The sequence below is a fragment of the Diplodia corticola genome, assembly GCF_001883845.1.
Source record: "Diplodia corticola strain CBS 112549 chromosome Unknown scaffold26, whole genome shotgun sequence".
In the NCBI taxonomy this organism is placed as follows: domain Eukaryota; kingdom Fungi; phylum Ascomycota; class Dothideomycetes; order Botryosphaeriales; family Botryosphaeriaceae; genus Diplodia; species Diplodia corticola.
The window spans coordinates 317489-342919 of NW_017971505.1; the positions used below are offsets into that span (position 1 = coordinate 317489).

General features: G+C 56.8%; 12 protein-coding genes across 12 annotated transcripts; 7 read left to right on the top strand and 5 right to left on the bottom strand.

Annotated features, from left to right (window-relative positions):
* Positions 1 to 121: 121 nt before the first annotated feature.
* Positions 122 to 622, top strand: BKCO1_26000103 (amino acid permease protein; the record flags this gene model as incomplete). Its single annotated transcript, XM_020273358.1, has 1 exon — positions 122 to 622. One exon carries the CDS (start codon positions 122 to 124, stop codon positions 620 to 622), a length of 501 nt encoding a protein of 166 aa, XP_020130222.1.
* A 2386-nt stretch (positions 623 to 3008) lies between these two features.
* On the bottom strand, positions 3009 to 3706 carry BKCO1_26000104 (gpi anchored cell wall protein; the record flags this gene model as incomplete). The annotated part of the gene is made up of 2 exons (XM_020273359.1): positions 3009 to 3199; positions 3301 to 3706. 2 exons carry the CDS (start codon positions 3704 to 3706, stop codon positions 3009 to 3011), a joined length of 597 nt encoding a protein of 198 aa, XP_020130217.1.
* Positions 3707 to 5332: 1626 nt separating this feature from the next.
* On the bottom strand, positions 5333 to 7114 carry BKCO1_26000105 (uncharacterized protein; the record flags this gene model as incomplete). The annotated part of the gene is made up of 1 exon (XM_020273360.1): positions 5333 to 7114. One exon carries the CDS (start codon positions 7112 to 7114, stop codon positions 5333 to 5335), a length of 1782 nt encoding a protein of 593 aa, XP_020130216.1.
* Positions 7115 to 7628: 514 nt separating this feature from the next.
* Positions 7629 to 9472, top strand: BKCO1_26000106 (x-pro dipeptidyl-peptidase (s15 family) protein; the record flags this gene model as incomplete). The annotated part of the gene is made up of 2 exons (XM_020273361.1): positions 7629 to 7822; positions 7876 to 9472. The coding sequence occupies 2 exons, from the start codon at positions 7629 to 7631 to the stop codon at positions 9470 to 9472; spliced, it is 1791 nt and encodes a 596-aa protein (XP_020130219.1).
* Positions 9473 to 10116: 644 nt separating this feature from the next.
* BKCO1_26000107 (aldehyde dehydrogenase) lies at positions 10117 to 11903 on the bottom strand (the record flags this gene model as incomplete). Its single annotated transcript, XM_020273362.1, has 4 exons — positions 10117 to 10484; positions 10569 to 10711; positions 10770 to 10862; positions 10930 to 11903. The coding sequence occupies 4 exons, from the start codon at positions 11901 to 11903 to the stop codon at positions 10117 to 10119; spliced, it is 1578 nt and encodes a 525-aa protein (XP_020130218.1).
* A 690-nt stretch (positions 11904 to 12593) lies between these two features.
* Positions 12594 to 13041, top strand: BKCO1_26000108 (uncharacterized protein; the record flags this gene model as incomplete). The annotated part of the gene is made up of 2 exons (XM_020273363.1): positions 12594 to 12887; positions 12967 to 13041. The coding sequence occupies 2 exons, from the start codon at positions 12594 to 12596 to the stop codon at positions 13039 to 13041; spliced, it is 369 nt and encodes a 122-aa protein (XP_020130225.1).
* Positions 13042 to 13790: 749 nt separating this feature from the next.
* BKCO1_26000109 (aromatic ring-opening dioxygenase family protein) lies at positions 13791 to 14710 on the top strand (the record flags this gene model as incomplete). The annotated part of the gene is made up of 2 exons (XM_020273364.1): positions 13791 to 13931; positions 14033 to 14710. 2 exons carry the CDS (start codon positions 13791 to 13793, stop codon positions 14708 to 14710), a joined length of 819 nt encoding a protein of 272 aa, XP_020130224.1.
* A 687-nt stretch (positions 14711 to 15397) lies between these two features.
* BKCO1_26000110 (nuclear membrane fusion protein kar5) lies at positions 15398 to 17323 on the bottom strand (the record flags this gene model as incomplete). The annotated part of the gene is made up of 5 exons (XM_020273366.1): positions 15398 to 15862; positions 15920 to 15976; positions 16025 to 16246; positions 16295 to 16587; positions 16672 to 17323. The coding sequence occupies 5 exons, from the start codon at positions 17321 to 17323 to the stop codon at positions 15398 to 15400; spliced, it is 1689 nt and encodes a 562-aa protein (XP_020130160.1).
* A 518-nt stretch (positions 17324 to 17841) lies between these two features.
* Positions 17842 to 18670, top strand: BKCO1_26000111 (mitochondrial 54s ribosomal protein 16; the record flags this gene model as incomplete). The annotated part of the gene is made up of 2 exons (XM_020273367.1): positions 17842 to 18235; positions 18297 to 18670. The coding sequence occupies 2 exons, from the start codon at positions 17842 to 17844 to the stop codon at positions 18668 to 18670; spliced, it is 768 nt and encodes a 255-aa protein (XP_020130161.1).
* Positions 18671 to 18814: 144 nt separating this feature from the next.
* Positions 18815 to 19879, bottom strand: BKCO1_26000112 (3 (2)-bisphosphate nucleotidase; the record flags this gene model as incomplete). The annotated part of the gene is made up of 1 exon (XM_020273368.1): positions 18815 to 19879. One exon carries the CDS (start codon positions 19877 to 19879, stop codon positions 18815 to 18817), a length of 1065 nt encoding a protein of 354 aa, XP_020130158.1.
* A 479-nt stretch (positions 19880 to 20358) lies between these two features.
* On the top strand, positions 20359 to 21754 carry BKCO1_26000113 (c3hc zinc finger domain-containing protein; the record flags this gene model as incomplete). The annotated part of the gene is made up of 2 exons (XM_020273369.1): positions 20359 to 21055; positions 21114 to 21754. The coding sequence occupies 2 exons, from the start codon at positions 20359 to 20361 to the stop codon at positions 21752 to 21754; spliced, it is 1338 nt and encodes a 445-aa protein (XP_020130159.1).
* Positions 21755 to 22673: 919 nt separating this feature from the next.
* Positions 22674 to 24596, top strand: BKCO1_26000114 (het domain protein; the record flags this gene model as incomplete). The annotated part of the gene is made up of 1 exon (XM_020273370.1): positions 22674 to 24596. The coding sequence occupies one exon, from the start codon at positions 22674 to 22676 to the stop codon at positions 24594 to 24596; it is 1923 nt and encodes a 640-aa protein (XP_020130156.1).
* Positions 24597 to 25431: the final 835 nt, after the last annotated feature.

The window sequence follows — 25431 nt, forward strand, 5'->3', positions numbered from 1 at the left end:
ATCTTCCGCCTACCGACCATTTCGGCTGAAAAGTCATCATCAGTCCTGCCATTCTCCGCACACAGATCCAATCACTCCGACCTCAACGTCCCGTCCAGAAAAAAAAAAAAAGGCGAAATCAATGTCTACCGACGCCGACGTCCTCGCCCTGCCGCAGCAGCTGCCAGAAGTGGAGCACTGGCGCGACGAGCCCGTCTCCCTGCTGCCGGCCGCGCTATACACCCTCACCCCCCTCGTGGACAGCACGGAGCTCATCCGGCTACAAGACATGTGCGAGTCCAAGTGCGACACATACAGCCGCGGCGAGTGTATACGGCCGCCGCCCGACGGCCGCTGGAATTTTTCCGGCCAGAAGCTGGACGCCGTCGTCCGGCATCACGTCGAGCTGGCCAAGGGCTACCAATTCAACCCGCTGCACTTTTTCGTGGCGGTGCCAGGTGCCGGCCCGGCGGCTGAGGGCGCCGTGTTGTTTGTCACGCTCGACGCAGATGACGAGGCCGAGGGGTGTGTGCCTGACGCTTTCTGGGTGAAGGCGGAGGATGCCGGGTTCTGCTTCATGAACATGGTCATTGGGAACTCGGATTGGTACGAGCTGAAGGGGAAGCACGCTTTGAAGGATTAGACGGTCTACCGGAGATCGTAGATGAACAGCCAGGGCGACCACCCGGTTACTGGCTGCACGTCGACAACGATCAGAGGCGACGCTGGATGAACCCCTTTGCAGAACCAGGGAAGGAAAGAGTTGCAGCATCTTGGTTGAGCTCAGCACACGTTTACGCAGATTATTCGCAAAGGCGAATGCGCAACACGCTGGGTCTTCAGGACCAACAGATACGATGGACGACCGACTCAAACATCGAAAGAGTAGAAGACGACGTTTCGTATCTTCGCACCACAAACTACATCGATACACGACGGCCAGTTATCAGACACGCTTGAGCCATCACTGTCAAGAATGGCGGAGACCTTCTGCCCGACGTCTGTAATTGAAGCAGATTTCGTCTAGGAGGAGAACCATGTGGCTCAAACAAGCTCGGAGGAGAGCACGATCGATCGATAGACTATGCGCCATCGCCTAGTGGTTACGGGGAAGCCACGGGATTCGTCATCGCTGGTCGCCTCGTCCCAAGCGGGTATGCATGATAGGTACAGGGGTTGCGATTCAGGTGTTTAAGGGGCACACAAGACCGGAATTTTCCCACAAGGAATACGCGTTCACCGGAATGTTTAGTAGCGCCAACAGGCGACAATTTTTGTAGTATCAAATTAATTGTCTGGTATCCGATTGGTTTTGACTCGTGAACAGTACCGCCGAGCTAAGCTCCAGTTGTTTCTCGTCGGATCCTGCTGGATTTTGGCTCGGTCCTCCCATCAAGCATCACCCCAGCGAACGCTCGGAAGATCAGCAAGATTCGCTACGTAGTACGTACTGTGGAGTGGTACACGTCCCCCGAGGGATCTGTTAGGGATCACACCGCACGGCTGCGATCCGGAACCACAGAGGGCTGCCTACGTGGTATACGGACCGGTCAACACCGTCGATGCTCCGCAGAGCTTGTTTCATTGGAGAACCGCCAAGTCCCCAAGCGCACCCGACATTATTGAAACGGCGGCCGTCCCGACACCGCACGCGGCCCGCCTGACGGCATCAAAAACCACGTCAGAATAATCTTAGGGATGGAGTCGGTCAAACGGTCCGCCGCGACCGGCGCTTAAAAGTAGTGCCACTGACCGGCGACAGCAGCGCCGGAGGTTGAGCCAAAGAGAGAGGAGAGGGGGAGAGAAAAAAAAAATTTGCTTGGGATTTGGCGTGCATGAGCTAGCGCTACAGGTGAATGACGATTCGGCACGGCGTAAGGCTGGACGTCAGCCTTGGGCGTCAACGCTGACGCCAGCTCCGATGGAGGATCAAGTGTCATGCCCCATCAGGAAAGAAATTCTCCAGGATCGAAACACCACCATCGGGAAAGCTTCGGTGCGGGCTATAGGGGGGGGCTTCAGCTCAACAGCGACGACATTGTTCTTCATCCAAAGCCGCCGCCTTCGGAGGGCGCCGATGATACAGTAGCCATGGATGACGGGCCGCGTGGGGAGGTAGCGACTTCTCTTAGACCTGCCCTTTCGAGGTCAGTTCGGCTGCGGCTCTCGCCATACCATTTCCTGAACAAGTATGTCCGACTATCAATTTTCTTCATGTAACCTTTGGAGTCAGTGCAGCATCGTACTACGTACTCTTGCAACTTTTGACAACGCATGTTTAATACATGTCTTGGCAGAATCGAGGTCCATGGACACTTCGCATAAAAAGATGTTTGTACCACATAGAATAGAACACGGAGTAGTTGTGTGTGTGTGTGTGTGAGAGAGAGAGAGAGAGAGAGAGAGAGAGAGAGAAAAGAAAAAAAAAAGGGAGGACTAAGACAGTTTTCGGACGCAGTGCAACATCAATCCCACTATTCCGTGGTATCTCCTTTTCTTTTCTTCCCTCGCCCCTCTTCTCGCACCACCGGAAGACCGCCCCTTTGCAACATCAAGAAAAAGTCACGATGAAGCGCGGATGATTCGGACCTTCTTCGCGTGGTGTGGCTTCTGTTAGCAGCATCGGACGAGACTACGGGGATCGGCACACGTCTGGATCTCTTTACTACGTACGTCTGGCGGTCCGATTGTGGTGACATTTTCCTCGAACGTCGGAAGGATATAGCATGGGTATAAGACTTCCGGAAATGATACAAAGTGACTGTTCTCGGGAAACGCTCAAGGGAATAAGTATCCGTGGGTTGGTCCGGCCTGATCCCGTCTACTTATGCATGCCGCATTCGCAGGGAAGGTTGATTACGTGATGATAGGGCGGGGGTCACGGTGCGTCACTACTTGAAGTTATGCAGGACTGGCGAGCTAGTAAAGTAAAGAGGATGCCATTTGCTCAGTAGGTTGTGCTGCTACAAAAACGAAAGCGTTTGAGGCTAGGTCATTCTCCGATTTTTTGTCATCTTCATCAACACAGCTCAAGTAAGCTCAACGAAGAAGCCAATTGGGCAGCCAGGGCCGCCCTCGCTCTGCGTGAACTTGAGGGTGGTGTCAGCGCTGCAGAGGCTACCGCTAACGGTGGTTATTGTATCAGTATCAGGAATGTCGCAGGGGCCGGAGAAGATGGTGTAGGCGTTGCCGGGCAGAATCTCCGGAGGGGCGGGAGGGCCTGTAGAGGTATAAGGTTAGCCGGTTGCAAGACTCTTTGATTGTTTTTTTTTTTCATTGCCGACAGCAGGGGTCGGGAAGGAAGGGAGGGCAAGGACTTACTCGGACCCGGTGCGGGTTGGTTGTTGTAGGTGGTCGTGTCGTTGGCACCGACGCCGGTGGCGTAGCCAGTAAAGGTAAAGTGGCCCGGTCCCGAGAAGGAGTACGACTGCTTGGCCTGGTCTTTCGTCGGGAGCAGGAATACGAGCGTGCAGGTCTTGCCGGAAGCTGACGGGGGCAGCTCGAGGTTGGTGATGAAGCAAAGGTCGTTCGGCGTCACCTTGGCCCTCAGCGAGGGATAGAAGTGCTTGTTGGGGTGCTTCTCGCTGATCTCATAGAAGGCGTTGGTCGACACGTACGTGGGAGACAGAGTGCCGTTGACGGGGCATTCACAATCGTCATCCGAGTCTTTGGGAATAGCGGTAGCCATGGCGAGGCCGAAGAGGGCCAAGAGTGGAAGCAACTTCATGCTGGGCGACTGGGGTGAAAGCGCTGAAGGAGATGTCCAGTGGAGTCTATGTAAACTCTTGGATCCGGTGAGCTGGTGAGTGAAAAGTGGAATCAATGGCGACACGCACCTGGTATTTAAACCCTCAGTGATGCCGTGTCTGGACAACAATGGTGGGAGAAACCCCGCAGCACCATGGTGCAGGAGCTCTTGCGCCGTCCTGCCAGGGACGAGCAGCAAGTGATGCTCGCGGTTGGCGACAGACTTCAGCTACTGCAAGCGGCCGGTAGCGCGGCAGCGCGTCAGCACAGAATAGGCGAACCATTGCAAGCCGCCTCCTTGTCTGGACACAAGCAGCAAGAAAGTTTCCTATTCGAAGTTGCTTGTTCCAGGCTGATGCAGTTGGCTGGCTCACGTGGGATGCAGGAACGTGATTGTTAGGTAGGCCGTGGCGTCGCGACAGGTCATGGCATCCACGGATCCCCTCCGCCACCACCGGGCTCAAGCGAGGCGGATTGAAGGCTGATTTATTAACCATCGCCCAACCATCGTTGAACAGAGCACGCATAGGGGATTGATGAAGGATGTGCTGAGGCGCAAAACTCTAAAGCTACCTACCCCGCAATCTCCTCAGCCGCAGGCTATATCGGTGCTGTGCTTCATCAACCTTCTCATAAACAAGCCTGCCAGTCAGCTTACTGCGCCGACTTCGTAGTGCTTACTGTCTCGGGGATGCCTCATGTACCCTTATTGGAATCTTCATTCCTTTTTACCCGAGTGGTTTCCATCTCGTAAATGCATGCAAGGGACAATATCAGACGAGTCTGGATCAGCCGCAACCGAGAGGTTGTCCAACAAATTGCGCATTTTGCTGCACTAAACGGCTCAGTTCAGCTCTTGGTCCCAAGCCGTCATCTATCCCAGCGCCCCGGGCTGGACGGAAGTTCCCACTTGACTCGGCCCGGGAACATGATGGACTGGTTAATTAAAAAAACAAAAGGCTCTCCTGCCAAAGGTCGCACGAAGGCTCATCCTTCAAGCGAAGCGTGCGCAAGACTCGATGAATGGTTTACTCTCATAACCATTCGCATTCCTGATTGAAGTCAGCACTTGTATAGCTGAATCTCCAAGTGCACTTCTGAGAGAGATAGGAAAATGTAGAGCAATCCGCATTTCGGATCCCACGCGCACTCCTCCAAAGAAACAATGGCCTGACAATGCCCAGATACACATCTCCTTTAGATAGATGCATGATCATCAGATCGTCGTGCAGTTCCCACGTGGTCCTGTGGAACACTTGTGGTGATCGACAGGGCGTGGAAGTCTCCTCAGCTGCATGAAACATGATGACAAGCTCTGAAGGAAGCGATGGATCCGCGGATAGCGTACCGCTTACCTTTCCTTATGAGAGCATATGACCTGTTCCTACCAAGCTACCGATCCGCTATCCAAAACGTCTTCTGGTGCATCATAGCTTCATCAATCGTTCCCAATCCCATCCATCAGTCTGTTGCTCCGTCATCGGAATGCCGCTGAAACTGGTAATCCTGTTTTGACATCTGTTCCTCTCCGACACCGCTCTGTGTCTTTAACAGCGAACCAAGCCACTCGACAAAAGTTTGGCTACTTTGCCCGCCTTCCTCAACCTTAGTCCTCATCCTCAGTTTCTTGTGTCTGCGTCTGCGACCATGGCGGCGGCGGCGGCAGCGAGAATTCCTCTCCCACCAACCCCTGCTGCATCATCTGCGTTGCCGTCACCAGACCCTCTACAGCGTCTCTCCTCGTTACTCGCCCGACTGCCACCTCTTTCTGATCCTCCTCATGCTGCTCCCCTCCCTGCGAATCAGGCACCCTGTCCCACTCTCCCACGTCCTGATCTTGTGTTTGCGTCTGCGTCACCGGCTGCAGCAGTATCTGCTTGAGGTGCAGCTGCGTGGGCTGCGAAGGCGGAATTTGGTCATCGGCCGAGACGTGACTGCAGCAGGTCTCGGGTAGGTGGGATGATTGCGGCGGCGGCGAGGAAGGGACTTCAGGAGTGTCTGGTCTGGTGGGAGGGCGAGGAGACGCTTGCGTGGGGGTGGCGGTGGTGGAGGAGGCTTGGGAGTGTCGAACGGGGGAGGAGAAGTGGGGTAGATTCCGGTCTTGTGTGGTGTCCTGGAGCTGTTGCTGCCGCGGGCTTTCAGCCTCTTGCTTGATCGCTGGCATTCGTAGGGAAGTGGGAGCAGAGAGATGGGTCGTTGGTGGCGCTTCTTGTGACGATGCTGGTGCTGGTTGTCTAGGCGGTGCTTGCGGATGTTGAGGGGCTCTCTCCTCGAAGTGGAGGAATCTGTTGGTGGAGCCGTGTTTTGGAGGAGAATGGCGGTCCTCCTGTGCACTGTCTTGGCTGGATTCGGGCTCTCCTGTAGCTCTCGCGGAGATGCAATTGAAGTCGATGCGGCGAATGTAGGCTTGTGTTTCTTGGCCGATGTCTATTCCAGCAACGGCATCGGCCATCTCTTCATTTCCGTCCTCTTCTTCTTCGTCGTTGAAATCATCCTCGCTGTCCGCGACCCCACTCGATACCGGCGAGTGTGGATGGTGCTTACTTACGGAGCTCGAAAGTTGATCCTTGAATGCAACCACCTTCCTTGTGCTTCGACGTATCGATCCCGCTATGGGTTTTGGTGTCCTCGAAGGAGAATCCAAGAGGCTTTGAGGATTCGTGGAGAGTGACCGCAATGGAGACCTTAACAATCTCCGTCGCTCATGCGTGTGAATGGCTGAAAGTGGAGTAACAGGTGGAGACTGCGAAGATGGGACCTCTAACAGGCGGACCTTGCGTGGCGTATGCGGGAGTTGTTGCCCCTTCCCAGGGATATCACTGCCAGGTCGAGGTTCTGGTTGTGCTCTTTCCCATGGTGTCTCATGTGTGCTCGTCTCTTCACAAATCCCTTGCGTTTTTTGCTTAGTCTTATGTCCATCAGCTTCAGCATCTGTTGGTGCGATTCCTTCGCCATCAGAAAATCCATTGAATTCCTCGTCTGAAGCTGGCCCAGCTACGCCACCATCGTCTCCCACATCTGATGGTGAGTTGTCACCCAGTTCTTCCGCACCGCTAGCTTCACTGGACCCTTCATTCTCTTCGCTATCTGACGGTGGAATAGTGGAGATCCATCCAATTTGCGTGAGGGTATTCTGCGACTCGGTCTTCCCAGGTAGGGTAGATCGGCGGCTCCGTTTCTTGGGACGCGGCTCGTCAAATTCATCTTCCGAGTCCTCTATTGTACACGCAGCAAATGGTATTCCCCTTTCGTACTGTGTCAGAGTAGTTTGTCGTCGCGACCGTCGGGACGCAACATGTCGTCTGGGCGGATTCTGCGGGGAGGCACGGCTGCCTGAGGAGGGCGCGGCGCTTTCGGCGGTAACTCTCTGGGGAGCACGACGGGCCATCGTGGCTCAGGGCGGGGCGTGAACGAGGGCCGGTGACTCTTGGGTTGATGGACTGTGTACGGTGATGGTTTGGTGGACGAGACGGGTCGACGCGTCGACGCGTCTGGTAGGTCCGTGCACGCGTCAGTCTAAGTGTTAAGTCCGTCCGGTATTTAGCGCCGCGGCGTCTCACTCATCCCCCTCACCTCTCGTTCACTCCCCGCTCGCTCGGTTCCGAGAGCGAAGTGTCGCATGCAGCTGGCCATGTCTTCTCACTGGTTTCGGACTTCCCCTCGGGCTACGCTGGCCCCTTCATTCCCGCATCATTCCCCCACATCCCGAGACAGCAGGCCGGCCGCCACATGCAGCTAAGCACGCAAGCCGGCCCAGTGCCAACGGAGGAGCTTTGCGGCAATTGCGTAGGTCAAGCCGGACATTATTATTTGGTACATAACAAAACAATAGCATTCGCCTTTTTGCATTCTACCATTGACTCCTGTTCCCCCTCTACCGCTGCTGTGACGCCCTTGCAACCATGCCGAACGAAATCAAGGACATCCGCACCATCGACGAGACGTCGTTCCCCTACGTTGTGGAGCTGAATGCGACGGTGCAATTGAAGTCGAGCGAGGGCTTGTGCCGCGTGAATGTCTACCGTCCCAAGGGCACAGAAAAGGTTCCGGTGTTGGTAACATACGGCCCGTATGGCAAGGACATCCACTACAAAGAGTGAGCCCACCAGCCCTCAGAGCCACCCCGCCATTCACTCACACGATACCAAGTTTCCACGCCAAGTCCTACTCCGAAGTCAACCCCGAGCACCACTCCGACCATTCTGCTTGGGAAACGCCTGACCCCAAGTTCTGGACGACTCATGGCTATGCGATAGTGCGCGCTGACGAGCGCGGTCTGGGACAATCGCCCGGCCTGCTCGACACCATGTCGCGCGGTACAAGCGAGGCCTTTTTTGACGTGGTCGAATGGGCTGCTGAGCAGCCGTGGTCATCGGGCAAGGTCGGTTTGCTGGGCATCTCATACTACGCTGGCTCGCAATGGCGCGTCGCAGCGCGTAAGCCCAAGGGTCTGTCGGCCATTGTGCCATGGGAGGGCATGTCCGACTACTACCGCGACCGCTGCAGGCACGGAGGTATCCTGTCGAACAGCTTCATCAAGTTCTGGTGGGACCGCCAGGTCATCTCCAACCAGTATGGACTGCCTGGCCGTGCGGCAAGAAACTGGGGCCCTGATACTATCGAGGGCGATCTTAGCGAAGAGGAAATGGCCAAAAATCGCCGGGACCAGAACATCGATAATGCGGAGAACAATTACCGCGACGATGGGTATTACGCTTCCAAGGAGTACGACATGGCAGACATTGAGGTGCCACTCCTCTCCGTTGGCAACTGGGGAGGCATTCTCCTACACCTCCGGGGCAACGTCGAAGGCTTTGTGCACGCCGGCTCCGAGTTCAAGTACCTACGCCTGATCACTGGCCGCCACGACCTGCCCTTCTACTACAATGAGGAGGTCGAGGTGCAGCGCAGCTTCCTGGATGCCTTCCTCAAGGGCGACGACCGCGTCGGCTGGTCCATCAAGGGCAAAGTGCCGCCCGTCGACATGGTCCTGCGCAAGGGCGACGTTGGCTTCAATGACGCCAAAGCTGAGCAAGCCTACCCGCGCCGCACGGAGAACGAGTGGCCCATCGCCCGCACCAAATGGACAAACTTCTACCTGACCTCGGACCAGCAGCTGACGCGCCTGGAGCCCCTACACACGCCGCCCAAGAAGCTGTCCTACCGCGCGCTCGGCACCATCGACGACCCGTCCCTGGTGCAATTCACGACGCCGCCCTTCGACGAGGAGACGGAGATCACGGGCAACGTCCTCGCGCACCTCAACGTCGCGGTCAGCGCCGACGCCTCGGGGCCGACGCCCAGCGACATCGACCTGTTCGTCACCCTGCGCCACCTCTCGCCCGAGGGAAAAGAAGTCTTCTACACGGGCACCGCGGGCGACCCGGTCCCGCTCACCAAGGGCTGGCTGCGCATCTCGATGCGCAAGACCAACCCGGAACACGCCAAGCACCGCCCGCATCTGCCGTGGCGCGAGTATCTCAGCACCGACCGCCTGCCCGTCATCCCGGGCGAGGTGTACGGCGTCGACGTCGAGGTGTGGCCGACAAACGTTGTCGTCGAGAAGGGCGGCCGGCTGGTGTTCGAGGTCGCGAGCGGCGACACGCAGGGCAGCGGCATCTTTTTGCACTCGCATCCGGTGGATCGGAGTGAGGAGAAGCTGAGGGGCGTGAACCATATCGTGTTTGGGCCGAAGTATAGCAATTATGTTACCTTGCCGGTCATTCCGCCCAAGTTTGGGGCATGAGGAGAGGGGATGGGTGTAGTAGAGACCATTAGAGCTTGAATGACCATGGAGGACTGTTACTCGAAACTGAAAGTTGCTGATGATTGGGGGGGATAGCTGATGCCCCTCATTGTGCGGTCGTATGCTATTATAACACTTTCCTATACCATCATAGTAGGCTACGGAGTACTCAACCTTTTCCAATCGTGCCTTGTAGGAGTTTATTGTATATACATCTATGAAACAGTGATGGCTTTCCTTCGCCTCGGATTCCAATATATGGTGCCGCTTTAATGCATCCACTCTGGGCATGCATATAATAGTAGCATGGCCAATATTTGCTTTTGCAAACAAGGACCAAGATCCCGAGAGTAGTATCCTTCTTCCATCAGGCCTTCACCTCCACTTCTTCTCCTCCCTACAGGTCACAAACGAGTTGACCAGAATTCCTCGAATAAATCTCGCGCTGAAAACTACTTGCTTCAACTGCATACAGAACACCAACCTCAACAAAAACGACCCCCGCCTCGCTATACTGACCACGCAATCCCCTCGCACCGTCCGCGCTTCTCCCCAACCCAACATTCACCCGCATGCAAAACCCTCTCTCTTCTTCTTCTTCTTCTTCTTCTTCTTCTTCTTCCTCTTCCTTCCTCCTCCAACGCTCACCCCCTCCAATACGCCAACACCGACCTCGTCCCATACCACCCCAGAAGACCCAACCCCGACAGCAGCGGCACGGCCGTCATCCCCAGACCGAGCATGATGCCCTGCTCGAAGAAGCCGATGTTCTTCTTGTACGGGCGATCCGGCGGCAGCGCGCTCGTCGCCTCCCGCTTCAGCGACTGGAGCGCCTCGACGCCGTTGCCGCCGCCACCAGAGACGCTAGAGGATGCTGCCTGCAGGATGCCGGATAGGCGCGCGGATAGGGGTGAGGGCTTGGCGTATTGAGGGCGGGGGATGGTGAAGAGGTTGGGCGGGAAGCGGGTTGATGTGTCGAAGGGGGCCGTGGTGGTGGGGGCGGCGGGGCCGACTGTGTGGTGGTTGGTTGGTTGGTTAGTGGGAAGAGCTGGTGGCTGGGGAAAGAGTGAAGGGGAGGGGAGGGGGGTTGCCTTACCGAGGAGGTCGAGGGGGAAGTGGTTGGCGAAGGAGAGGTGGGCGGCGGTGAACTGGCTCATGTACTTGCAGGAGGCGGGGTCGGCGAAGAAGTAGGTCGCGATTAGGGGAGGAGAATTGCCGGCGGCAGCGGCGATCCTGGCACTGCAGGTCAGACGGCGTTGTACTGAAGCATCGGAGATTTTGTTGCATAAGCGCTTACCTGTTCGTCAGGTCGATACCGTCGTCCAGGCTGGTGGTAGCATGCACGACCAGGCAGCGCTCGCCGATCTTCCTGCCTAATGCGGCCGATTCCCTGATGCAGGCCGTATAGTCAGCGCATGACCGCACCTGCCTTATTCATGTCAGGGGATATCACTCACCTCTTCTCCACGTCCAAAATCGCCCCGTTCGACCCCGCCGTCACAACCCTCACCCCCGCCTCGTTCTTCAGCTCCTCCACCGTACTCTGCTGGCCGCCCTTTCTCCCACCACCACCACCACCACCCAGCTTCCCATTCGCCGCCGTCCCGTTGCTCTTCTCCCCCACCGCCATGTACCTGATACTCTCCTGCACCACAGCATTCAGAAACGCCTCCTTGGCGAACTCGTTGACTAGCACCACGTCGGGCGCGTACGGCGATCTGCCACCGAAGCCGAAGCGCGCCGTCACGAGCGCCTTGGCCGCGGCGCCCAGGTCGGCAGTGCGTTCGACGATGGCGACGGCGAGCGCCGAGGTGGGCGAGGCGATCAGGGAAGTGGAGGGAGCAACACCGCTCTCCTCACTGCTGCTGCCATTCTGCAGCACGGAGATGACGTTAATTGGCGGCGCGGTGAAGAAGGATGAAGGCGGCCGGGTGGGAACGAGGGCGAAGACGTCGGCGTCGAGGGCTGCGGTGAGGATTTGCCGGAGGATGGACGGGACCGATTGGAGTGTTGTCTCGAGCTGCACGACGACGCAGTTGCCCGCCGTGATGGCGGAAGCCAGGGGCACGATGACGGAGTAGAAGAGCGTGTGCGACGACTGCGGCTCGATGTATACGATGCCCACGGGGTCGCGCTTGTCGGCCGCGTCCTTGCCGTGGGCGATGCAGTATTCGCGCTCGAGCTCGTGCTCTGGGTTCAGAGAGGAGAAGTGCTGCTTTACGGCGGCGAGGGCCAGGTAGAACTCGGTCTTCGCCTCGGCGAGCGTGTTGCCTGAGTCTTTGGTCGTTGCTTCCAGGACAGCGGCCTCGTGCGACACCAGCGTGCTGTGCAGACTGCGCAGCTGGTCTTGCCGCCAGTAGATGTTGTGCAGCCGGCCGTCAATTGCGGTGGAGCGGACATTGGCGAGCGCTCGGCTTGCGTCGTCGTTCATGGTGGATGTGTGGATACAGATATTGTATGTTCCTCTTCCCCTCCTTGCTCTTTCTGTGCTGATAGTCGTTTGTGAATCCCCTCAAATTCTAAAAGTGTTGCGAATGGCTGGAAATGGAAGGGGTGATGCGGGCGGAGACTAAATCATCAGCAATGCAGCCCGACAACGCGTGAGAGGAGAATTGGTGGATATTCCGGGAGGAATGGCTGCTTATTTTTCGAGTTGCACGCGCGGACCTTGTCTCACATGCAGGGCCCGTGGGATCACTTTGGTGGACGGGCCAAGAAGGAGGGGGTCCGGCACCAAGGGCGCCACAACAGGTGCCCGGAGTGGATGTGGTGCTCCCCCCCCACATCCCGACACTGTGGGGTAAGCTAGGGGGAGCTGATGAGCGACTCCGCCCCATCCCAGCCATGACTTATTCTTGGCTCACTAACTCCGGAGACTTGGTGGCTTCTGCTGTAGTTTCCGTGCAGGGCCGAGGCCGAGCTCCGGGTTCATCTTGCTGTTGTCGCCTTCCGCTGTCAGCTCCCCACCCGAGAAATCACTTGCGGCGCGCTGCAGCAAACCCACCTGTCCACCTCTGAAAATACGATATCCAAAACACATTTGGCGCAAGGTAACTTACCTTCAGCACCGATTTTCTCTTTTATTCCTCCCAGCGACACCCAGCGTACCCGTACCACCACCATGTCTGTCACCACCACCGCGAACGAAACCTACTACAACACCGTCAACGTCCTCGCCGACTACGAACTCCACCACTCTCGATCCTCCCCTTCGAACACCGCACCGCCACCCAATCCCAATCCGAACCCGGCAGCAGCGCAAGAGAACCCGGACAACTGGCCCACCGATCGCCGGCGCATCCCTCACTATCGCCCAGTCCAGCCCGACCTGGACCTGAGCCAGAGGAGGGTTTATCTCAACCCGGCGGAACGCGTTTTTGTGACGGTCATGTTCATAGGCGTCTGGGCGAACGGGGTGAGTGAATGGGAATTTCCCTCATTTCTTGGAGAGGAAAGGAAGCAGGGAAATATACTGATGTTTTCCAACCGGACAGAGTGCAGCGCAACTTTGGAGGAAGACGGGTGGAAGGTTGTGGAATATTCAGTATCCTATCGGGGGTGAGTTCTGAGGGCGGAGAGATATGCTTGTGAGAGGCAGTTCATGATGATGGTGGGAAGAAGAAGAGACGAAGGGTATGGGGCGTAATTCATGGAGGCAATCTGCGTGCTATCTAGTTGAGAATATTTTATTCAAGTTGTCGTGTTCCCTGGAGACTTCCATGGAGCACCAACCTTGCGTGTCGGAGCCTCTATTGAGGCATTGCTGAATGATGACCTTTTTCCTTTCTTTCTTGGACTTGCGAGAAATGATCGAGCACGGAAAATCAGATCAAGCCGGAAATCATTGCTGAAACCACTTTGGTAGTCCCTTCAGCCACGATACAAGAACAGTTTCAATCTATCACGAAAGCGAGCCTACGAACCTGCCTCTTTTCCATTAGCGCGGCTTCGCTAAATGTGCACCCATCAGTCGTTTCAGCTTGCGGCGGGCGTGGCAGCGGACGGCAGTCACGGAAAGAAGGAGACCACGCTACGGGACCGACGATCGGCACGGGCAATTAGTACAGTAGCGGGACAAGACATTCGGCCCCACGCATGCCACCACCAACGCGGCGCCAATGCTTGTGTCACTGCCCCGCGGCTGTTGCTTACGGTCCCAGACTTCAGCACTGATCTGCCCTCACAGCTCCGCAACTCCATGTGATAAGGAATAGCGCTCAGCTGTAAACTTCTCAAGTCCTCGCAGCTGCGATACCCTTTTCCAGAGATTAAGACGAGACAACCAGTCCTGGCTGACTCTGAACAATACCTACCCACCATGCCTGCAAATACCACGCCCGTGCACTTCTTCTCCCACGGCTCGACAATGATGCTGGGCGAGGAGTCGGACGCCGCGACCTACTGGAATAAGTGCGGCGACGACGCCCTCGCTCACGGCATCAAGGGCGTTATAATGATGGTGAGTGCTCGGAACAGCCGAATAAAAAAAATAAAAACAAAGACCCCTCCCCTACCAGAACCAAGGCAACAAAAAGACTCATACTCACACCCAAAAACCAGGGCGCCCACTGGGACGCCGACGGCGACCGCGTCGAAGTCGCCATGAACCCCGCGCCGACCAAATCCCCCGTCGCCTTCGTCCACCCGGACAAGTACCAACACTACGCGCTGAACCCGGACCTCGCCACGGGCCAGCGCTGCATCTCGCTGCTGCGCGCGGCCGGCTTCGCCGCGACGGGCAACCCATCCTTCGACTGGATCCACGACACGTACCTCGTCCTGATCCGCATGTTTCCCGGCGGGTGCCCGCCGACGACGCTGGTGTCGATGAACGCGCGCTTCGACCCGCACTACCACGTCAAGGTCGGGGCGGCGCTGCGGCCGCTGCGCAGCGAAGGCTACCTGCTCGTCGGCAGCGGCGGCGCCGTGCACAACCTCTACCGCAACGAGTGGGCGCCCATGGTCAAGTACTCGGACAACTTCGCGCAGCCGACGCCGCCCGAGGCGTGGGCCCTCGATTTCCGCCAGAGCGTCGAGGACGTCTTTAGGAATAATAGCGGCCCGCAGCTGCGGCGCGCGCTGACGCGGCTGATGAAGCATCCGCAGTATCGCGACGCGCAGGGCACTGACGACCATTTCATGGCGTTGATGTTTGTCGCCGGCGCGGCCGGGGATGAGGAGGATAGGGGCCAGTATGGGAGGTTGATGGCTGAGACGTGGGAGTTGACGAATATGTGAGTTGTTTCTTGTTCGACTCCGGGCTCGTTTGATGGAGGTGCTGATTTTTTCTTTTTCCCTTCATCTCTACAGGGCAAATTCGCAGTTTACGATTGGGACGTGGCCGGGTGAGGTTGCAGCCTCGGCCTGAGGTGCCTTAGGAGGTGAGTGAGAAAAGGTTCCGCATTACGAAAGGGAATCAGGAGATTGCTGACTGGCATGTAAGGAAAGATCTCTCTTCGTTAAGCTGCGAGAAAGCGAATTTGGGATTTTCATCCGTGTCCCTAGTATCTGTAAAGCGTTGATGCCACGACCAGTTGACTTGTAAGAACTGTGTTGGAAACTAGCAATATCCTCTCTCGATTGATGCTCCATAATTTTTTGGAAACTGGGAATGTTGACCATCTTGATCCACTCCTACTATGCGAAAGCTGAAGTCCGTCAAACTATATGTGTACATATAAACCCATCTAATTGAACGCCGTGCCCTAGGTTAACTCCATTGAAACCCTCGATTCATTTGCCCTTGATCTGCGCTGCAGATTAACGCAGAGGCAACTGCTGATTCTGAAGAATGAAGATAATTAAGATTCGTGTCCCCATGAAACCGCGCACGCTGAGCCAAGTTTGACGCTCAGACCGTTGAGATAAAGCGAGCGTGTCAATGAAATGTAAGTTGCGAAGTCGGAGGCCGTCTGCTCCTTCTGATCATACGTTGTAAAGAACTCCATCACTCTTTACCTCGACCTCAAGCATGGTATTGGAGTCGATACGGGAGATCATGAAATTGCGGACAAAAGAACTGCCGATGATGATGGTGATGTAGATAAGAGCAGCGGGAATAGCGATAACTGTTGCATAACTTGCAAGGCGGAGGGTCCACGGTGTGATGACCAAATGCGTTGAACTGATAATGCTGAAGAGGTTGGTGCTGGGCGCAGAGCCAAGCATGCCAACAGCCCCAATTCCTGATGCTGCGGCCGCCGCGAGGATTAAACTGGCGCGACTGAGTAGTATAATGAAGAATGAAAGACCGACGTAGGTTGCAACTGTATTTCCGAGGCCGCCGAACGTCATTTCGGCGAGCTTGTGGGATTGCTCCTCGATAATATCATGGTGACTTGCAAGGCTTGTCTCAATGTTCAGCTGGTTCTGCATAATACGGCTTTGGGCCTTTCACAGGCTGTCAGTCATCGGTCCAGTATGTGTAGCGTGGGCCAAATAACATACCTCTTGAAAGGTCTGCTGGTCCTCCAAGGCCTGCTGTTGTGTGTTCAAATAATGGATCTTAACACGTCAGCACCACTCTTCTGCTATCGCCCATGTCTAACGTACCACTGCTGCCTCAATACTTCGGAGACGCTCCGCAAGCGCATGTACTGTGACATCTCTGACGTTCTCAAGCGAGGCCTGGACGTCTGAGGCAAGGGCCTGGTTGCCCTTCACTGCAAGGTCTTGCGCGGCGCTGCGTTCCTTGTCGTGAAGAACAGCTTCCTTGTGAAGTTCTTGAAGTGTAGTCCGAGCCTGTTCGAGCTCCTCATTGGCGGCTTTGATGTTCTGTATTAAGTTAGATATGTTGACGTGTGGGAAGGCTGAAAGACTTACGCCACTCAAGTTTTGGGTTTCCGCAGTCGCAGTCTTGAGTGAACGACCGAACACATCAAGGAGTGCCCCGGTAGCGTAGTCAAACTTGTCCACCAATTTGGTAATGATACTGTCTGTTTGAACCAACGCGGCCTCGTTGCGTGCAGCTATGTCATGTTGGAATTGCCGAACTGTTTCGGTGAATTTGTGATGTTGTGCGAGGCGATCCTCCGTCTCTTGTACAGCGCGCGAGAGCACTTCGGATACCTTGGCCTGGGATTGGAAAGCTTCCTGAAGTTTCTGGAGGTGCTCCTCTGCGCTCAAATTAGGTACAAATGGGTATCACACCAAAGTAAGATCAAAAAAAGAAGGAAAAGTCAGTTGCACGCAATACTTACCGTTCTCCACAGCGCCGCGGCTTGCTTGGCAGATGACAATGGCATTAGTTTGAGCATTGCTGAAGCTCGTCCAACGTTGTGCTTGGACAAAGAGTGTATCAACACATTGTCTCAGTTCGTGGGGCGTGAATTCCGGATAACAGGCGCGTTTGGGTTCGTCCTGACTGGGAATGTTCTTCTTCCGGAAGAAACCTTTGCGGTTGATCCTGGGACAGGCCTGGCGGGATGGAGCAAATGGCGTGCATTCTCTTGGAATGCCAGACTTGATACCCTGGAGCTCACAGACAGCCAATTTGGCAGCATATTCCTGCCTCACCTGGTCGAGGGGATTTTCTGCTGGCCGGGTAGTGTCCTGATCTGGCAAGGAGCTAAACGATTGACATGAGTCGATTAGAGAAGAGGTGGCGAGTTGATGGCAAGCTGGCGACGATTCAATGTCCCGAATCTGCTTCCAAGCAATCTCGAAGACGTGAGCGTCGTGAAACGGAGCACGGCGGAGCATGGAGCTCAGATCATCCTGGGGGCGGGTGTCCAAAGGCCCAAGAGAGGCTATTTCAACCTGGGACGATGTAGCTCCGAGGACGGCATATGAGAAGAGGCTTGAGACTAGAAGCACCCATGCAAGGGCGTTGAAGAGAGTTCTGCAGAGCATGGCACCTTCTAGTAGTAGGTGATGTCTGGGACGGGCTCTAGTGAGATGTTGCGAGGTGCGACGTCACTCAGCCAGTGTCGACCGATGCTGGAATAAGTGGACGATCAGAGCCGCAGCCTTCAGTTTGCAAGATGTTGGATCCTGCTCCGAAGCGGACAAGGCGCTGTCGAGGCCGAGAAATGTCGCGTCGAGAGCAGCGACGGTGTTGTAGCTGTCGTTGGAGCTCGAGCGCGCTGAAGTGTAGTCAAAGGTCTTCCATACGTCTGTTGACCTGATGTGAGAGCCGGTCACCTCCAAGATCTCGTCCGCGTGCAGCTGCTGGGGTTTTGCGGTCAGATGGACAGAGAACGCGTGCACGAAGGGAAAGTGCGGACTTGACGCGTCATGGGACGAAATGTAGCGACGCGCTCGTGGCACGATGCACGTGATGTCGGCGAAGTGTCGGCCGATGATCCGATGAGCGACAGGCAAGAACCAAAGCATCGCAGCGGCCTACGACTACGCGGCAGACCCCCGACATGTTTTCCACCGCGAGACGGCGCTGCCTGCAAGGCGCAAGCGCGACCCTCAAATCCTCCTCCTCGAACCAGTCACCCGCTCCGGCCGCCATCCACTCCCCATCCTCCGCTCACCGCGCTTTCAGCACTTCGAACGTGCACCAGTCGAAGATTGGTCGCGCGCCATTGTCATTACCTTCGGAAGTCCAATTCGAAGTCATTCCGGCAGTCAAGACAAGGGGCGGCAGGGTCTCCACCCGAAATGAGCAGGGTGCAACTGTCCGTGTGAAGGGGCCGCTGGGGGAGATGTCATACACCGTCCCGCCGTTTGTGGAAATTGTGCGCGAGACGCCCGATGCGCAGCCTATAGTGAAGGTTTTGAATGCGGAGGAGAAAAAGCAGCGTGAGATGTGGGGTACGTTTTCCAATGGCATGGAGGGAAGGTTGAATACAAAGGACTAACAACGCTGGGTCAGGCACGGTCCGCGTATACCTTCAAAATCACATTCTCGGCGTGTCGGAAGGCCACACTGCAATTCTGCGCCTTGTTGGCGTTGGTTACCGTGCCACAATCGAGAAGTCTGCGACGACTGTGGAGTCTGAGTACGAGGGCCAACAATTCGTCAACCTAAAGGTTGGCTTCTCACATCCAGTCGAGCTGGGGATTCCGAAGGGCGTGAAGGCAAGCACACCACAGCCAACCCGTTTGTTACTGGAGGGTGCAGACAAAGTGGCTGTGATGTCTTTCGCAGCTAAAATCAGGGCATGGAGGGTGCCTGAGCCGTACAAGGGCAAGGGCATATTCGTCAATGACGAAGAAATTAAGCTCAAGTCGAAGAAGATCAAATAGATGATGGCGTGGGTGGCACACATGTTCTGGGAGCTGTACAGCAACTGTACTTTTATTTTTACGGAGGGTATCCTTGGCACCTTTTGGTTTGGCCAAAAAAAAAGCCGGGCTCTATCCTGGCACATATACAGCATTCAAACTTGTTCAAGTAGACTTCGCAGCAAGAACCTCCTTCACAACGTTCAGGACCTTCTCGTGAACAGCCTTTGGTGCAGCGACGACACCCGAGTTGTCCCTGAGAGTCCTGCCAATGCTGAAGTCGAGTCTCTTGCCATTGGCGTCGGTGACCGAACCGCCGGCCTCCCGAACAATGAGATCACCCGCTGCGTGATCCCAAATCTTCTCCTCGTAACCCTTCTTTACCGGCAGACGGAGGTAAATGTCACCGGCACCGCGAGCAATAGAGGCGTACTTCGCCTGAGAGTCCATGCGGACGCTATCCTTGGTGATGCCCAGCTTCTGAGCAATCTGGGCCTGATCGCTGTGCGAGGAGTGGCCGGCTTCAACACTTTCGCAGAAAGTGGCCTGAGTGATGTCCGTGATCGGCTTCATCGAAATCGGACGGCTAGGCTGGAGCGCACCCTCGCTCAGAGGACGGGAAACTGCGCCCTGGCCCTCAATGGCGCTGAAGAGGACGCCGCGGCCCTCACCCTTCTGGTCCTCGCCGATGCCAGCATCTAAGGGGGCCGCGTCATCAACGGGCAGGTTCGGGCAGCCAAGGACACCGACCTTGACCTGACCGTCTACCATCAGGGCAAGACAGACAGCGTACTGGCCGCCTCTCAGGAAGCCCTTGGTGCCGTCAATGGGGTCCAATGCCCAGATCCTGCCCTTGGAACCGCCGGTGCTCCGGCCGAGGTCAATGGAGTCGCACATGGCAGTGTCGCTGGTGAGAGGACCGCCCAGCAGCTTCTCGGAAGCATCGTCACCGAGCTTCGACTTCTGGACCAACTCCCAGATCTGCGAGCGCAGCTCGTTGTTCTCCCTGAGTTCGGTGGCCTCCTCCTCGCCGACAATCTCGTCGTCTGGGAAGTTCGCGTGGATGGCGGAGATGATGAGCGCCTGGGCGCCGAAGTCGCCGATAGTAACGGGGGACTTGTCGTCCTTGGAGACGGTGCCCTTGGCCTTCTCCTGGAAGACGCGCTTGGTGAGGAGAACAGCGCGCTGAACGGCAAGTTCAGCGACCTGGAGCTCTTTGGCGTAGGACATGGTGGCGTTGGTGAATGGAGCGGGTTTGAGGATTTGGGTCGTTAGATGGCGGGAGAAGAGAGTGAGGCGTGAGGAGAAGACAGCAAGAGTGCTCAGCGCCAGGATGAAAGCAGAGAAGAGAAAAAGGTACGGGTGGTGCAGTCCCCTCATTTACCTGGCCTGTTTCTTAGTGGGGCAGGTCCTGGAGCTGACGCGGGCAGGCACGCCGCCGCGACCGTGTCCGCCTGCGGGCTGCCCGCCTCGAAACCGCCGATTCGCCGATCGACATACCAGGCACACAGGAACGCCAGGCTGTCAGGCAGCTCAGATGCTGTGTGTAACCGCTTGCAACTGTGATTCTGCCAAGCCAGCGCATCCGCTCGAAAGCTGCACGTCCTTTCCCGCCGGCATCGACAAAGCGGTGTCCGCCCGCGTACGGGTCGCCTAGCAACCCGCAACCCAAACAGATCAGCTCCCACCTGCACCCCCCAGCTCCAGCCATGACCGCCCTCACCACGTCGAAGCGGAAATTCAACAAAATCCTAGAGAACATCAGCGCCAGCTCTTCCACAACCAGTCTGGCCTCTCTTTCGAAGAAGAATGCTTCAGTCATGTCCGTTGCCGCAGTCCAGAACGAGCCTCCCTCGAAGCGCAACCGCAAGTCCCTGAGTGGCGACTCTCTCACCTCCGTCGAGGGTGACCGCCCCGAAACCGCTGCAAGCGCATCCTCTCAATTCAACCCGTCGGCAAGCAGTCTGTCTTTGGCACAACGCGCGAAGAGCATACGTATGATCAAGAAGGACAAAGAGAAGGAGAGTGCCGATCCCAAGAAGGCTCCCAACTACACACCATGGAGTCACGAGCACTTCGTTGAACGCATGAAGACTTTCTCCGATGTGATGCGCTGGGGACCGAAACCGGACAAACTGAATGAGGTCGAGTGGGCGAAGAGGGGTTGGGTCTGCGAGAATCTTAACACTGTTGCGTGCAAGGGAGGTTGTGAGAAGAGGCTTGTCATCAAGTTGGAGCCCAAGGAGAAGGACACTGAGAAGAAGGATACGGAAGGAGCTGGCTTGGACGCCAGGCTGGAAGAGCTGCTGGCCGGAGATTTGGATGAAGCTCTGGTTGACCGGTACGCCAAGCTCATGGTAGAAGGCCACGATGAAGGCTGCCTGTGGCGTAGGGCCGGCTGTAAGGGTACGTTGCTCGCCACGATGAGACTTCCGAAGCCATACTGATTGCCGAACCCTGACAGAGGACATCTACCATGTGCCCATGGTCAGCTACGAGGACCACGTCAAGCCCGGCCTCCTCGACCGTCACAAATCCCTGCTGAACATTCGCTACAAACTGCCGCCTCTTGAGAACCTCAAGTATCCTGGCACGAGCCCTGACAGACTCGAGAAGGCGTTGCCAGAAGAGCTCACTCAGCCTCTCGAGTCCGAGAACGTCGAGGCTGCACCGCCCTCTGACAGCACCGACCAGAAGGATATCGAGAAGCGCACTCAGCTCTTTGCTCTCTACGGCTGGTATGGCGAGGATCGTGGAAAATACTCAATCGTCTTCTGCCACGAGTGTCACCAGCGTGTGGGGCTTTGGATGTATTTGGGTGAGGACGCCAAGCTCGATCTTATCGAGACCCATCGTGTCCATTGCCCATGGCTCAATCCCGATTCTCAAGGCGGCCGACCGATTTGGGAACAGTTACAGAAGCGCTTGCTGAACCGTATCCGGGAGACGGCCAGCTCCATCTTTACCACGCAGTCATCCGAACCGCAGGACCTCGGAGATACCAGACCACCCAGCTCTGCTGCTGACTCTGAGCAAGCAGACAAGAAGAGGATGGGCAGGCTGAGGAAGGCTATGAAGTCGTTTGGCGGAAGGAAGAAGAAATAAGGGTTTGGACGGTGGCTGCCCTACTTCTGTCCTTTCCCGCCTTTCTAGATCGTCAAAGGTGATTCTTGCTCGCGTCTTGTGGTGCCTTCAGCCAAGCCCGCAAGGCGAGCATGGCCTCATCAGGTTATCAATTCTTGTGGAAGTTGGGGTCTGACATTCATGTAATTTATTAATTGTAACAAGATACCCGGGGAGCGATTGATGAAAATTGATTGGATGCAACGAAGCACCCCGTATCCTCGTGAGTTTCAAGAATCACATACATGTTGACGACCCATGAACTGCGCTCTTGTGCTGTGAGCAGTGTTCAGATCACTCTATATTTCTGTCACTTGTCCAGCAGAAGAGAAGCAGTCCGGTAGGGGACTAAGCGACGTCACTTTGGTTAACGCATCTGGGAAAGGTATTGCTCTGCCCTAAATGATCTGCGAGATCCGAGCAGGAATGAGCCGCCGGACCGGTCTTCACTTTTACCAATCGCCCTTACCGTCCGTCCCGCCGGCCTCCCGTTTGTCTCAGCCTGCGGAAGATCGCTCAGTAATCTCCACACGCATATGGATCCGACCTGACGGATGGGCCCACTGTCCTGGCTTTCCAATACAGAAGATCGTCCTAAATTAAACCGTCCGAGCTCCTTCCTTCAGACCGCGATATCACGTGTTCCAGGCTGCGGGTCATCAAAGGCCCGGACGCGAGCCGCTACTGATTACAACCTTGTTCCCTGCTGTGCCCACGTGCCAGCTACAGGGGCCTGTTTGGGGTTGGGTCGGGGAGAGAATGCAACACTTCACTGGAATGAGGTGCTGGCTGAACACCAACAACAGCCTGAGCGGCCTACACTTCGAGTCCAGCAGCCACTTGGATCGTAGGGCAACATGATGCGTGCGAAGGCCGAAGCGAACTCGACACCATCGCCGAAATGCCGCAGACGCAAGTCCCCTACCGCTACAAACGTTTGACCTCGACAGCCACGACGCGGCTGGTTCAGATCCAGCCATCCACTGCATCCGGATCCGGCATCGTCGTGGACATCATCGAGGCGTTCCCGGGCGGGCGCGTCGAGTACGATGCTCTGTCCTACACCTGGGGCACGGCCGCCCCGGACAAGCCCATCGTGGTCAACAACGACCGGCGTCTCCTGGTCACGGACAACCTGGCCCGGGCGATGCGGCGCTTCCGGCACCCGGCGGAAACGGTGTCGCTCTGGATCGACCAGCTCTGCATCGACCAGAGCAACGACCGGGAGCGCAGCCGCCAGGTGGCCATGATGGGCACGATCTACCGGTCCGCGCGCAAGGTCATCGTCTGGCTTGGGGAGGGCGACGACGGGCCGGCCCAGCTCAGCAACATCAGGCCGGGCCTGCGCCTCGCCGGCCAGATCCTCGAGAAGCTGCGCGAGGACCCCGGCCTCAAGTTCGACTGGAGCACGTCGTTCGGGAGCGCCGGCGCCGGCTTCCTGCCACGCGCTGGCAACAAGCCCTGGCAGGCGCTCGCCGCCATCCTCCGCCGTCCGTGGTTCGGCCGCATGTGGGTCATCCAGGAGGTGGTCCTGTCGTCCAGCATAGAGGTCTACTGCGGGAGGGAAATGTTCACGTGGGAAGAGGTGGGCAAGATTGTCGACTATCTGGACTGCGACGAGTACCGGGCGTACAACATCCGCAACTCCGAGCTGGTGACCGAGCTGCCCTTCTCGCGCATCAACCGCATCAAGAAGCAGCACGAGCGGGGCATCCGACCCGACCTGTTCGAGCTGATGCTGGCATGTCGGCACTTTGGCGCGACGGATGAGCGGGATAAGATATACGCGTTGCTAGAGCTCGGCCACCACGACATTACTCCCGACTACAGCATGACGCCAAGAGACGTATTTGTAGACTTCGCAGCCCGGACGGTCAGGATGGCGCAGCAGCCGAGACATTGCTGCGGTTACGGCGCCGAGAACCCGCATCACTTTGAGTGTTGTGCTGACGGCTTGCAAGACCGGGACAAGTATCTCCGGATCATGACCATGTTGTGCTGCGCCGGCGCCTCCAATCAGCGGCAGCCGCTGCACGGCAGCGAGAGGCTCCCGTCCTGGGTTCCAGACTGGACGCAGCCCCTGCAAGTGCGACCCTTTTGCTTCTGGGGCTCAAAGACCTTCGCAGCCGGCGACAGCGAGTACGGAGAGATACGCGTGCACGAGGGCAATGCACGACTGTCCATCACGGGAAAGCTCCTCGACACGATACGAGCCGCAGGCAGCGTGAACCTGAACCTCACCGCCAATATCGCCGACGCGAAGGCGGAACGGGAACTGATCGCGCAGTGGTACGCCGACTGCGACCGCGTCGTCGCGCAGAGCCACTTCCCGTACCCGGTGACGGGCCAGGCGCCGGGGGTGGTGCTGAAGAAGATATTCGAGCACAACGCCATCAGCTCGACGCCGCCGACGGCGACGGCGACGGCGCCAGCGCCAGCACACGACGCGCACCAACACCGACGCCCGCAGCACCAGCAGAGACGCTCGTCGGGCAACCTGATCGACGATCTCGCCAGCCCTCGGAATCTCCTCCCGGACCACCACTACGAGTCGACGATGGGGGTCGCCGTCGGCCGCGTGCTCTTCCTGACGACTGCAGGCTACATGGGTCTGGCGCCGCACGGCACCCGCCACGGCGACGTGGTCTTCGTCATGCTGGGCTGCGACATCCCGTTCGTCCTGCGGCCGGCCGGCTCCGGAAACGATGGTAGCGGCGGCGGCGGCGACTATGTGCTGCTCGGCGAATGCTTCGTGTACAAGGCCATGAGCGGCGAGGCGATGCGCGACGACAGCAAAGCGGTCCAGGATGTTACCATCATATGACCCGACGACCAATCCGGCGTTAGCTTACGGGCGAGAGCCTCAGCTCAACCGCTGCGCCGCATCAACGGGAAGATAGTGACGAACAAAAGGGCAATAGCGCGATCAACTCGGCAACATGAACGGAAGGATCCACTCTGGGGGCATCGAAAATACTTTTTTTCTTTTCGCTTTCTTGGTTCCCACGATGCAGGGACTAGGAGGGTTGATGGATGGTTAGGGTCGCGCTCGGAAATGCGCGGCGTGTGCATGTCAAGGATGTGTGATGAGAATTGCTGTATGTCGCGCATGGCCCACAAGGCACATGAGCATTCCCGGATGCTGGGGACGAAGGAAGAAAAAAAAAAGCGTTGAGAAGATCCACAATTGCGGCTCTTGCGCAAGCTATCACGATCAGCGTGCGAAATTCTGACAGTAGGTTGATTTTGTATTGCCGAATGTCTGTTCATCCTTGCCTCATCCTTTTTAATTTCTCTCCATCACACCATGCGGCTCAGCCTCATCGTAGGACAATTGAGCAAAGACCGTCGACGCGTGGGCGCTGTCCTGTGTCAGAGCCAGAGCGACGCTAGACACGGCCGCTCACTGCCGGGATCACGCTGCCTAGCGACGTGGCAGTGTGACGGGCAAGGTCGAGTACCACAGCAACGACGGACGAGCAGCGAAAAGGCCCACCTTTCCTCCAGCACTGTTGTGCCCGTCGTCCGAAAGCAATTTGTGAAAACGGCGTATACTCCCCCCCAGCGCATATGGGATAACGAAAGCTGGAGAGCAATGGTGGAGACCGCCAATTGGCTTGTTCTCTGGTGGTCCATGTTAGGCCGGCATATGACAGCGA